Source organism: Alosa sapidissima, chromosome 24, assembly GCF_018492685.1.
Source record: "Alosa sapidissima isolate fAloSap1 chromosome 24, fAloSap1.pri, whole genome shotgun sequence".
In the NCBI taxonomy this organism is placed as follows: Eukaryota; Metazoa; Chordata; class Actinopteri; order Clupeiformes; family Clupeidae; genus Alosa; species Alosa sapidissima.
This window is the reverse complement of record NC_055980.1, coordinates 5,621,455-5,634,098: the sequence shown is the minus strand read 5'-3', so window position 1 is coordinate 5,634,098 and position 12,644 is coordinate 5,621,455. Positions and strand designations below refer to the sequence as shown.

Below are 12,644 nucleotides of genomic sequence, written 5' to 3'. Positions count from 1 at the left end.
AATGTAATTTTTTCCAGAGATATTAACAGTTTATGACCTAAATATGACTATGATACTAGATTTAACATGGAAATGGACTTAAAATAAGAACATCAAACATCCAACATCCAATCAAAATTGGATTCCTTGTATCAAACAAAGTAGAGAAAATACATTATACAACAATTTAAGACTAAAGAAAGCTGAGATATAACCTTTTCTCTTTTCGGCGGGGGCCATTTTGGTTTTTATGGATAACTGCCACTAGGGGGGCCACCCCAACTTGTATCCATGGATTTTTGAAAACCTTAGGCCTATACCTAACACCCTGCCAAAAATCAAACACTTATCCAGAAGTGCCCAATCTTCATGATTTTTCACATATTCCTTCCCAGCTATGGCCAAAGGTTTCCAAGCAAGGTTTCTGCAACATTCTACACACTCCTGTACAGTAGGTGGCGGTATGTAACAATTGATGCAATCTGTCAATAACTAAAGAAGAATCACTTGCGTGCGGCAGTGAGTTACCGTCGTGTGTAGTCGACGATTTGGTGTCTTCTGTCGCGCATAACATGTTTAAAATGAATGTGGTTTAATAGTGACTTGTGTTTGTCCTACATTTTTTATTCTAGTGACAGCAACAATGCCGTTAGTAGGTAGCCAGGAAAGCTAGCTGGCTAATGTTGTCGAAGTTACAGTGGGCAGCCCGCAGAGTCATCACTAACAGTACTTTTAAAACGTTACAAACTAATCAGATACTTAATACAGTTGTCGCTCGAGTCAGCACCATGTCAGCGGACTTGATGGCAAGAATTAATGAGTTGGAAAGCGAGGTGGAGCGATTAAAAACTGAGTTGAGAATATCAGACCCAGGTATTCAAGCCAGCATGAAGATGAATGGAGGCAGCAAACCTAACGTGACAGCCGACACAGAGGGTCAGGAAGATGGAAGGAGTGCGAAAAAAGGCAAGAAAGAGAGGCCGTTTGACTTCTCTGCCCATCCAAGGCGCCACGTCGCCTTGCGGCTTGCTTATTTAGGTTGGGAGTATCAGGGCTTTGCCGTGCAGGAAAACACGGATAACACTGTCGAAGCTAGACTGTTCGAGGCCTTACTGAAGACTAAACTCATCCAGGACAGACAGAGCTCCAACTACCACCGCTGTGGCCGGACCGATAAAGGAGTCAGTGCTTTCTCACAGGTTAGTCGTTCACCTGCTGCTCAGTATGCGTTTGTTGCTTTTGCATTTTGTTAAAACAAAAAACAATGATCACGGACTTATTCTTTGTGTCACTCTGTCATTTACAATGCATGATAACGCCTATGCATATATAAAGCTACATACATACATTCATACAGCTTTGCCAATTTTATCAATTTTGTAGGCCATAGGCATATTGCCAGTAAAGTTTATATTTTAGCGATTGATGTTTGCAATCATCTCTTAACTGTTTCACCCTGCAGGTCATATCCATTGACCTGCGCTCAAACCAGTTCTGTGGAGGTCTTGGAGTAGTTGTTTCTACTAGTGATGGAGCCAGTGCAAAGAATAAGCCAAATGCTGAGGAAGTGCCATATGTTAAGATGCTTAATCGTGTCCTACCCCAGGACATCCGAATACTGGATTGGGCACCAGCTGAAACTGGGTTCAGTGCCCGCTTTGACTGCAAGTCCAGAACCTACCGGTACTACTTCCCTCGCGGTTCCCTGGATGTGAGTCTCATGGCTGTAGCTGTGAAGCGGTGGGTGTAGATGGAGGTCAGCGAAAAATATAAATGCCAGGATTATATAGTTGTTATGGTAATTTTCATAGGTCAATGTTATCAAACACTATGCTTGGAATGTGGGGGAATAAATTATATATTTAGTGTAGTAATATTACATTTTTTAATAACTAATTAATACTTGCATTTATATTTCCCCTGGTCCTTTACAGATATGAGGGCACTCACGACTTCAGAAACCTTTGTAAAATGGATGTAGGTAATGGAGTGCTGCAGTTCCAGAGGACCATTCTGTCTGCGTCTGTGCAGCCGACCCAGCCTGGCCAAGCAGTATTAACTGACCCCTACGACCTCTACGTGTTTGAGGTCAAAGGGCTGGCCTTCCTGTACCACCAGGTGGGTGGTGATGGGTTTTGTCCCATGCAAATGTAAATGTGCAGGTCCTTGATTCTGGTCAAGGACTGTTGATATTTGAACTGCTGTACCAGTCAAATACACCTCTTGCATCAATGCTCCTGAGACAACATTGTTGATTGGCTGTGATGGTGTATTACCTGATCAGTCAAATTATGAGCATATTTGACACTTGAGGTAGACTTGTCTTGCCTACCTGTCTCACACGCAGCTCCGACTATTAGAGTTGAGATCCTAATCCAATATTCTTTTTATGAAATTCAGCAAAGTTGGTCTTCATGGTCCTCTAGGTGTCAGTTTCATTAGCTTGGAAGGACAGGGTGTAATGTCATCGGCTGTCAAGCTCAATTTCTGCCAACTTTGGCCAGAACCATATACTGCTCTTTAAACGTGCAAGCTATTCTGCCCACAGGTACGGTGCATGATGGCCGTGCTGTTGCTGATTGGGCAGAAGCTGGAAGCTCCCGACATCATCGATCAACTGTTGGACGTGGAGAAGAATCCGAGAAAGCCCCAGTACAGGTGACAATAAAATGCCAGCTGTTTGTTGGTTAGAAGTGAATTTCAAATGTGACATTTCAAACTTACAGTATGTGAAGCCACTACCACACACACCATTTCTCACAGACTACTATGTGTGATTAATCCCTATTGGTCTTAAACGTGGAGTCTGATTCTAATTCAATGCACTTTCTCAAATTCCACTAATTATGACCGCCGCGCAGCGAAGCGGCGGTCATATAGGTTTAGTCAGATTTTTTCTTTTTTTTCTTTTTCGCATGCCCAAATTTCCGTCAAGGATTCCCGGGACACTGAAAGACCGGGGTACACGAAACTTGGTGGGCATGTAACCCCACATGGATAGTATGGAACCATCGTTTTTTGTTTTGATCTGTAGCCCCCCCCACTGGACTGGACCCCCCCGAAAGGAGTGTAGGGCAGACACAGTTTTCTGTGAATATCTCAAGAACCGTAGGGTTTAGGAGGACCATTTTTTTTGTATGTTGATCTCAAGGGGCCATGTCAACCCATTCCATAACCACTCATTTCATGTATAGCGCCACCTAGTTAAACACAAAAAAGTAAAAATGAGGTGTTGTAATCGCAGGTATCTGTGACCTAACATAGTCAAAACTGCACGAAATTGGAAGTGTAGGATCATTATGACACTCTCTGTATGCACGCCAAGCTTTGTGGAATTCCGTTCATGGGGGGACACACAATAAATTAATTTATGTTACTATACACCAACTGGCCTGTAGGTGGCCGGAGACAGTTTTTCTGTGAATATCTCGAGAACCGTAGGGCCTAGGAGGTCCACCTTTTTTATGTATGTTGGTCTTAAGGGGGCATGTCAACCCATCCCATTACCACTTATTTCATGTATAGCGCCACCTAGTTAAAAATTAAAAAGCAAAAAATTAGGTGTTTTCATCACAATATCTCTGGCGGACAAGGTCAAAACTGCACGAAATTAAAAGTGTAGGATCATTATGACACCCTCCAAATGTATGCCAAGTTTTGTGTACTTTCGTTCTTGGACAGTTCTATCTTGAAAACTGTAGGGCCTAGGATGACCATTTTTTTCCGTATGTTTGCCTCCAGGGGTCATGTTAACCCATTTCATGTGCACACATCTGCACAAACAGATACACACGCACACACATACATTCACAGTAATCATACGTATGACACATACTCACACAGTAGACATATGTATGCATGCATGCACAGGCACATACGCAGGCACACACACACACACACACACACACACACACACACACACACATAACATAAACCTGTACATGCACACATGCACACAATTCAAGAATTTCTCAGAATTATGAACAGGCAAGATGGAGGTGGGGTTATATAAAATTAATTTTACATGTGAAATCTATGAACTAATCATGTTTTGGTACTTGTTGTCTAGCAGATACCAGTGAGAATTGAGTGTGGATAATGCAATTTAGTGAGACAGTTAGAATCATATAGGCCTTTCAGCGTGATTTATTTTTGTGGAAAAAATGTGCTGGACTGGGTGGCGGTCATATTTTGTACCGCTCTGCGGTACATCTAGTTTCATCACTGTCTGCTAGCTGTTCAGAGCTGTTTAAAAAAACAAAAAAAAAAACAAGTGTAATTTTTAATTTGACTGTTGAGCTCCAATATCAACAGCATCTCTCAGCAGAATGCAGAATGGCGGACTCTGCTGTTAAAGCATATGTTTGTTTCTTCTCTAGCATGGCCGTGGATTACCCTCTGGTTCTCTATGACTGCCACTTCGAGGGCCTGAGCTGGAAGAGGGAGGCTGAGGAGGTGGGCTTTGCCCTGAACACGCTGCACCAGCACTGGACACAGGCTGTAATCAAGACCCAGGTCCTGCGAGGCATGATTCAGGGCCTGGAGAGCTTAGGTGGGTCCTATTAGCTTCTACTGTTCATGGGATCTCTGAATAGTCTTCATTTTAGTACTACATTACAAAATGTCTAGAACAGGGTTTCTCAAACTTCTGGTGCTAGTAGGGACCCCTTGAGAACATTTTCAGAGGACTCCCTCAAAATCGTAACAAATCATATTACTACTGTTGACAACTTGTTTTTTTATGCATTACATTTACATTAATTACTGTCATCTTGATTTTCCAATGCACATGACTAGACCATGATGATTACAGGGAATAGGCCAGTGCAAAAACAGAATAGTTCCTCCTGGAGTCAGTCCTTTTTCAAGTTCAAGTTTTTTCATGAGCAGTGGAATGCTGTTGCCATGTCTCTTATGAATGTGTGCATACACATCAAATTGAAATTGAACACTCTCATATGTACAGTAATGTGAGAGCGGACATGGTCAATTATGCTGTCATTTGTTTTAGGCAAGGCACCTACTCCTCTGCAGTGCTGGCTGATGGAGGGTACCAGGCAGCGCAACTACCGCCCCCTGCTGGAGAGGCCGCGGTGTGAGAGTCTGGAGTCCCGGATCGAGCACTTTGTGAAGAGAGGCAGGCTGGAGCGAGAAGAGGGGGAGAATGGAGAGGAGGCTCTGCACAGGGGGAAGAGGTCAAAACATTCCCACAATCCCTCTTCCCAGGCTGTTGCACCAGGAGCGGCACAATCTGCCCAGCTCACAGAAGAAAAGGCAGACTGTTTGTGAACATACAGTTTCTCTAGTCATAAAGAGGACTACAGTTTTTCAATTACTCTGTTATTATTACTGTACATTTTACTGTACATTACTTTACATAGAACAATGCATCATAGTGAATATAAAGTGTCAAATAGACACATTGCCAATAGTAAAGGTGTTTGAGTAAATGGTTGATTCTCTGGTCTTGATAATGTCTGTTTTGTTTTAGTTGTACATTGTCTCTTGGTATTACTTGGTATTTATGATGGTTGTTGCCTACATTGTCTCATCATAACACAATGATGAAAACTAATTTTGCTACTTAAAAAGGGAATATGAGAACCTTGTAGATACAATAATGGCGGTGCATGTATTTCATAGTTAAGCACATGCAACCTTAAAGAAACATGCCAACCTTTGGGCAAGTTAGCTTATTTGCCATGTACCCCAGAGTAAGACAAGAGGACACATACATACCCTTCCCTTCATTGGAGGTGGCTTTGTGGACACTTTTTTCCATAACTGCGTATATCAAGTAGTTTTTTTTTTACCCAAGGTATGGGCAGCTAGTGGATCGTGAGGAGATGTTCGCTGAATGTGAAACATAACTGAATGGGAATTCCTGATTGCATCCTTTAGAGGGAGCTATAGGAACTGGTATAGGGCTAGTGTGATCACCACCTATACCCCTCTGGACATCAGGGAGGAGTAGGAGGACATCATGCTGTTGGCTGTCTTGATGACCCATGGGACCTCTAGTTTGACTCTCCTGATCTGATGTTAAGTGAGCTTACTGATCTCATTTCTGCAAAAGCTCCACGAGTCCATTTTAATTCAACTTCAGAGATCAAAACTACTAGGAATTTTAGGAATGCATAAATAACCTTGTTGTAGATGTTTGATATCGTCAGGAAAACCCTGTTTGGATAGCCTTGTAGACATGGTAGCACCATTGGACTCTTTGGAAACCAAATTAACTGAAACGTGCTCAGGTGACGTAAATGACGAGGCACCGTTGCTGTCCATCATAATATAAAGCCCGCCCAGATGATTTGATTGGTGCGCTCTGGTGTGGGCCATAAAGGCTTTTCAATGGAACAATGGACTGGCTATGGTCTTGTGATAGTTTTGCGTCTTTCAAGAAGGATTTAAAGATTTATAGTCTTATGTATGCTTATGGTTTTGTTAATGTAACAACTCATTGTGTGCGTGTGTGTTTGTTATCAAAGTCAAAGTCTGCTTTATTGTCAATTTCTTCACATGTCAAGACATACAAAGAGATCGAAATTGCGTTTCCTACTATCCCACGGTGGAAACAAGACATATTTTACCAATTTGGTCCACAGACAAACATAACATTCAAGTAAACAATATAAAAAGTAAAAATAAGAAGGCACATACAATGAAGAAATAAGAGCAGCAAAATTTGGTAGAAATTGTGCAATTGTGCATACAGTAGACAGTCAATATAATAGTGCAAAAGTCAGGCCAATAAATGGCTGAGGTAGTTTTGTTTGACCTAAGTATGCAAGTGGCATAGTGGTGCAAGTTATGTAAGAGCAGCAGAAGTGTGTTCAGAAGTGTTCAGGACAACAGGACAACAACAACAAGTTGCAAGTGTGCAAGTGTACAAGTGGAGTAGTGCAAGTGGTGTGTCTGTGCGTGTGTGTGTGCTCGCTTGTGAGTCAGTGTGTGGGGGTAATGGGGGGTGTGTGTGTGTGTGTGTGCGTGCCTGCTTTGCCTGCATGTGTGTGTTTATATATGTGTGTTTGTGTGGGTGGGTGTGTTTATGTGTGTGTGTGTGTGCGCATGTGTTTGTGCATGCGTGCGTGTACTGTACGTTAGGGTGGTTCACAATATAATGGTATAAGTAAAAGGGCAATGCCTCTCTCTGCGCTGTCATTGATGACCTTCAAGGAATAAACTTTTTGACGCAGATTCTCATCTGTAAGAATGGACCTCACATCATCAGGGTTAATTCTGCCATCCATTTGGCCTTCAGTAAGAACCTCAAAGAAGTGGATTGAGCAGCGAGTGACGAGGCCAGAGATGGTAGCTGTACTGCTCTTGTGGAAGAAAGACTTGGCATCAAGTCTTTGAGCATCTTCCCAGGGCGTCTTTCAAGATTTCTCAGCATTGTCTCTTTTTCTTCAACATCAACACAACAACAACAACAACAACACGTTACATTTATTTAGCGCTTTTCTCAACACTCAAAGCGCTTCACAGGGAGGGGGGGACCTCACTAACCACCACCAATGGTGGTGAGTTGAGCATCAAAAAATGCCAGGGCGACGAGTTCTTCTGACAGATACCACAAATGTCATCCAATGCTCTTCAATGCAGCATCTGCAATTGTTTTATCCGGATACCAATACATCATGTATTGTGTGTGTGTCAATATTGTAAAAAAGTGTGCCACTCCTAAATGTGCTGCAATTGACTCCTTTTTTGGTACAGATACAAGGCCAGTTGGAACAAGACAAAACGTGATCTGGCAAAATTGGGTGAAAATTAATTTTGTGAACAACCCTACTGTACGTGTTTGTGTTTATGTGTGTGTGTGAGTGTGTACAGTGGTCCTTATTTTTAAAGGTTAAGAAAGGTACTTTCTGAAGTCTGACCCCCTAAGTTTATTTCTTTCTAACAGAAAAGTAACCGGGAAAAGTTTCATGTACATCAATTAAAATTTAGAGGTAGCTCAAAGTAGTTGAAATTTCTTATAAAGGGCCAAATCGTTGTGTTGTATGTGCCTGTGTGTGTGTGTGCGTGTGCATGTGTGAGTGCGTGTGTGTGTGTATGTCAAGTCAATCCCCTACTACAACTTTTGTGTTGTATGTGCGTGCCTGTGTGTGTGTGCGTGCGTGCCTGTTCGTGTGTGTGCGCGTGCGTGTGTGCCTGTGTGTGCGTGCATGCGTGTGAAAGTGTGCGTGTTCATGCGTGTGTGTCTGTGCTTGTGGATGTGTGTGCATGTGTGTGTGTGCATGCGTATGTGTATGTCAATTTGTCTCCATCTCTAAAGAGTCTGACCAATATGGGATTTTGAAGGCCGATACCGATTTCAATATTTGAGTTTTTCAATAACCGATATACTGGCTGATAGTCAACGTAACACAATGTAAAAACTGTTCTCCCATAACAAAGTTCTAATCAAGGTAGGGAATTATGTATTTGAATAGGCCTAACTATCCCTAATGAAAGGCTCTTCATATACAGCAATTTATTTGTTTTAAGAAAAGAAAAAGAGTGTAGAAAGAATAGTAAGAATAAAAGATGTATTTGTTCTGTGATAACCACATTGCCACAAACTACATTGTGAGCAGTTTATACATACTGTAAAGCCCCCCTGTGTAAGAATTCCTCCCATCTAGTGGTTAGGAGTTATATAGCCACCAACGTCTCAAGCACTGCCTCTTTTAAACTACGGGAGCCATCACACATCAAAACTGGCACTAGTTCTGGACTCCTAGGCACGTCAAAACATAAACTTCTCTCTGAATAAGCAATAACAACATATCATTTTGTGTACTATTTTATTGCCATTGCTTCAATCACGCTAATGTTTTTCTATGCATGCAGACGCCAAAGACTTAGCTGTATTTCGCATGTCTCTTGCTGGCCACCATTATTTTAAAATGGCGCACATAGTTCTACATGGTTCTACATAAAATCGACACTGTGCTATGTACAGTAGATGTAAATGAGGATTTCTAAGCCAATAGGTATGCTTCGAATTGGTGGTGGTGGTAATTAAACATGAATGGAGACACATTTATGAATGGGAAATGTTGATTTTGTTAACAAACAACTGAAAACGTTACACAGGGGACCTTTAATGACTCTATCCCTTTTTGCAAGTAAAACATTTTACAAATATGATCAGTTACTTTACTTTAAAAGATGTCTAACTAGGGGTTTTACTTCAAAGTGGCAAGTGGGCTTAAATGGTGCCTGGGCTTAATGGGTACATTTACCCTAAATTAAATATTATTGCTTGTTGTTATAATACCAACTATTCAATAAAAACAGTGGTATTAATTAAGTGTATGCATTGTGTATTATTATTATTATTAAAAATATAGTAATTTCATAGATAACTAAATTAACTAAATTGACTCAACAATTTAAATCAATATTGGGCTAGTGGGCTACCCAGTAATGAGTTGCATTAACCCAGTATTTGTGTCAGAATGACCCATATTTGGTTTGGCGAAGCAACCCTTATACTGGGTTAAAATTCTATACCCAAGTCATAAAGTCAAGTCAACCCAGAATGTGTTTTGTCCTATATTGAACCAGGAACTGGGTTGGGAATAACCCAATTTGGGTTGTTTTCAGCCCAGTATTTTTCAGAGTGCTCCAGGCTAGTCCAACACACCTTTCTGACGAGATTCCAGATAGGTAGGCTACTGTGTCATTCTCCGTACTGTGTCACTCATTAAAAGAAAGTCTTACAAATCTTATCCATACCCCTCATACTGCCTGCAACTAGCCTGGAAGCCAGCCGAACTTACCCTGCCTGCAACTGCACTACCCATGCTTATGTCCACTTCACACATAGGCTACAACACACACACACACACACACACACACACACACTTAGAAATCTAACAGAAACATTAGGACATTATACAACAATTCAGAATGCGTAAGCATAACCTAAAGGATTTTCCAATGGATAATTGGGTCACTGATCTGAGTAATGTACTAAAATATGGCCTTGTTAAGACTTCTTGGTTTTTTTCTAAATCAACACCTACAGGATGATGCAGCATCCAAAGATTGCCTGTGTGTAAACCAGGACACTGGTTTCTTGGTGTAAGTACTGAAATTTGCCACTACTAATAGAAGTGCTAGTATAGTCAAACATGCTGAAAAAATGTGAAATTTTTGGCAAATGTTTTCCTTTATTTTAACTGTGACTTTTTTTGCATCACAAACATCTTTCACATGAGAACTCACATTTATGGCCAGAGCCGTTAACAATGGTAACTGTACAACATGGATTATGTGACAACAGGTGTTGTGGACTGTGATAAGTGAGCTATTTTTGAATCTGATGCACAGGCACTCAATGCTGTATACTTCACAGGTCTTGCTGCCAAAGCATTACAGAATATATCCGCTTGATTCAGCTTACCCTAGTGGTTTTGTTGACAAAGCTTTCCTAGATACTTTCAGGTTGAATTTAAAAATAATCAGAACTGTTCAATGTTCCTTGTCACAGGCTGTTAATTGTTCTTTTTACACAGCTCCGGTGGGTTGAAGGTTGACCATTATTTGTGATTTGCATTCCGTTCCACAAATGGTGTTGTGCTTGTACATGTCACAGTAAAAGACAGACGCCAAAGTACAAGGAAGTTTACAAGGATACAAGGAAGTTTATTGTCACATGCATATAGTTACTGGAAGTAAGAAATGCAGTGAAATTATGTCTGGTGTAGATTAAGTGGCAAGGGCTGCATAAGAAAGGTGGGGGAGAATTGGGATGGGGGGGGGGGGGGGGGGGGCACCAACAAGGAGCACCCAAGAGCAACCCAAGAGCAACAGGGGCAAGGAAAAACTCCTCAAGTAGTACTGTACTGTAGGTGAAAACGATGTCAACAAATCATCCCATTTTTAATTGGCCCTCTGACAGTTTACCTGGCCTGTGTCCCAGTTTTAAACTGTATATTTTCTTCTAAAGCTTACTTGCAACACAATTGCTCCCTGGGCCCTGGAAGATTATCAAAACCAAGGTACAGGAGTGCATACACCTTTTGCTCTCTCAGTCTTTGTGTAATTTTTGGCATGTATTTTTAACAAAATGTTTATTTGACAGGTCATTCCAATGCAGGCAGGGGGACAGGATTGTGGAGGTTTCATGCTGATGGTAAGTCATAGAGTACAGGTTTGATGTTGGCAAGACATTTGCTTTTACATTTTCACAATATTTGAAATGTAGATTGCTTAGGTTTTTGTGTACTTGTAACAGAAGAACAGAGTAGTTGATGATTGGCAGTTCTAATAGTTTAATGCTCTCATGTGTTGACTATTTCAGTATGCACTTTATCTGGCCCTGGAATGGGAATTTGATTTCAATCAGGTGAAATTCTCAGTTTCTGAGATACTTTATATGTAAGACTTGTAACTGCTTACTGAAACTCAGCTTTGTCTTTTCTGTTAGGATGACATCCCCAGGCTCCGGAGGTGGTGGTGTCGTATCCTTCGAGAAAATATGCTGTAAAAAGCATATTTTGGGGGTGTGAGTGATTAAATGTGTGGGTGGAGGTAAGTGTGCATGGATGGGATAATTGGAGACGGAGTTAGATTATTCGTCGGCATTTGTCATACAGAAGTACATGCCACCGTACGTGCCATCGTACATGCCACTACGAGCCATCTTACATGCCACCTGCTAGTTTGAGCCAGACATACGTCTCGACCAAACGTGGCTCTGGGCAGATCCAATAGTTTTAAACTTCAACAGAGTACTCGCCTTCAAGGAAGTTAACGCTTGGCAATGGAAAGTGGCCAGACTCTCTGTACAACTGAAATGTACGTACGAGAGTCTGGATATTTCCAGGCTAATGAAAAATGACTGTGTCTAGCTTATTTCTCTTATTCAACATTGATGTAAGTAAGAGCATTTTTTTCTGTGGGACAAAGACAAGGCTGTGAAACATTATCTCCCTAACATTTCTGTTAGTCAAATTACCCCTTGCAATTTGCATACATTGAGAGGAGCACTGACAACATGTTATTGTATATGCTCCATAGTATTTATTGTCACCTTGACTGGCCCAAACAACATGCTTGTGTTTTAATTATACATTTCTCATTTGCGTTTGGTTTGGGTGAGATGGGTTGAGTGCTTTCTGACTGACTGAGTGTTTCAGGGTAAATGGAGCAGTGTCTGACTTCTACCATTATGACAAACACAGGGGCTCCACAGGGAGTACAATTTCTCCAGTCTTATTTACCCTTTATACAAATAAATACAGGGAAATAAAGGTAAATATACTTACTATACGTATACTGATGGAATGTGGTCAGAGACTGATCTTTGAGAGGCTGCATGACAGATTCTAATATAACCCTTCCACTGTGTTTGGGTTTACATTGGGCTGGGTTGACTACTTATGTCGTTTTGGCACCCAATACAATATTTGGATGAATGTTTTTATTTATAAAGAAAACATGTTCTTTATTCAGAATTTTTGTATGTGTTGTCCACTGGTACTGTTTATATTGGTGAACTTTAAGACTACTTTGAAGGACAGTTAAAGAATACTTCAATATAAAATAAAACCAGAATGGAAACCTAGTAGTATACTTTAAAAGGATGTGAAGAAAACTTACAAGTACTTGTATAAAAACTATTAAACTTATAATTCACTGAGGAATTGCTTTAAGTAATGAAC

The 12,644-nt window shown here is 41.0% G+C and overlaps 1 protein-coding gene across 1 annotated transcript; it reads left to right on the top strand.

Moving 5' to 3' along the window:
* Positions 1-484: 484 nt before the first annotated feature.
* pus3 (pseudouridylate synthase 3) lies at positions 485-5,450 on the top strand. The gene is made up of 6 exons (XM_042083782.1): positions 485-1,178; positions 1,442-1,719; positions 1,914-2,097; positions 2,528-2,637; positions 4,359-4,531; positions 4,991-5,450. Exons 1-6 carry the CDS (start codon positions 660-662, stop codon positions 5,266-5,268), a joined length of 1,542 nt encoding a protein of 513 aa, XP_041939716.1. The 5' UTR covers positions 485-659; the 3' UTR covers positions 5,269-5,450.
* The last annotated feature ends 7,194 nt before the right edge of the window (positions 5,451-12,644 follow it).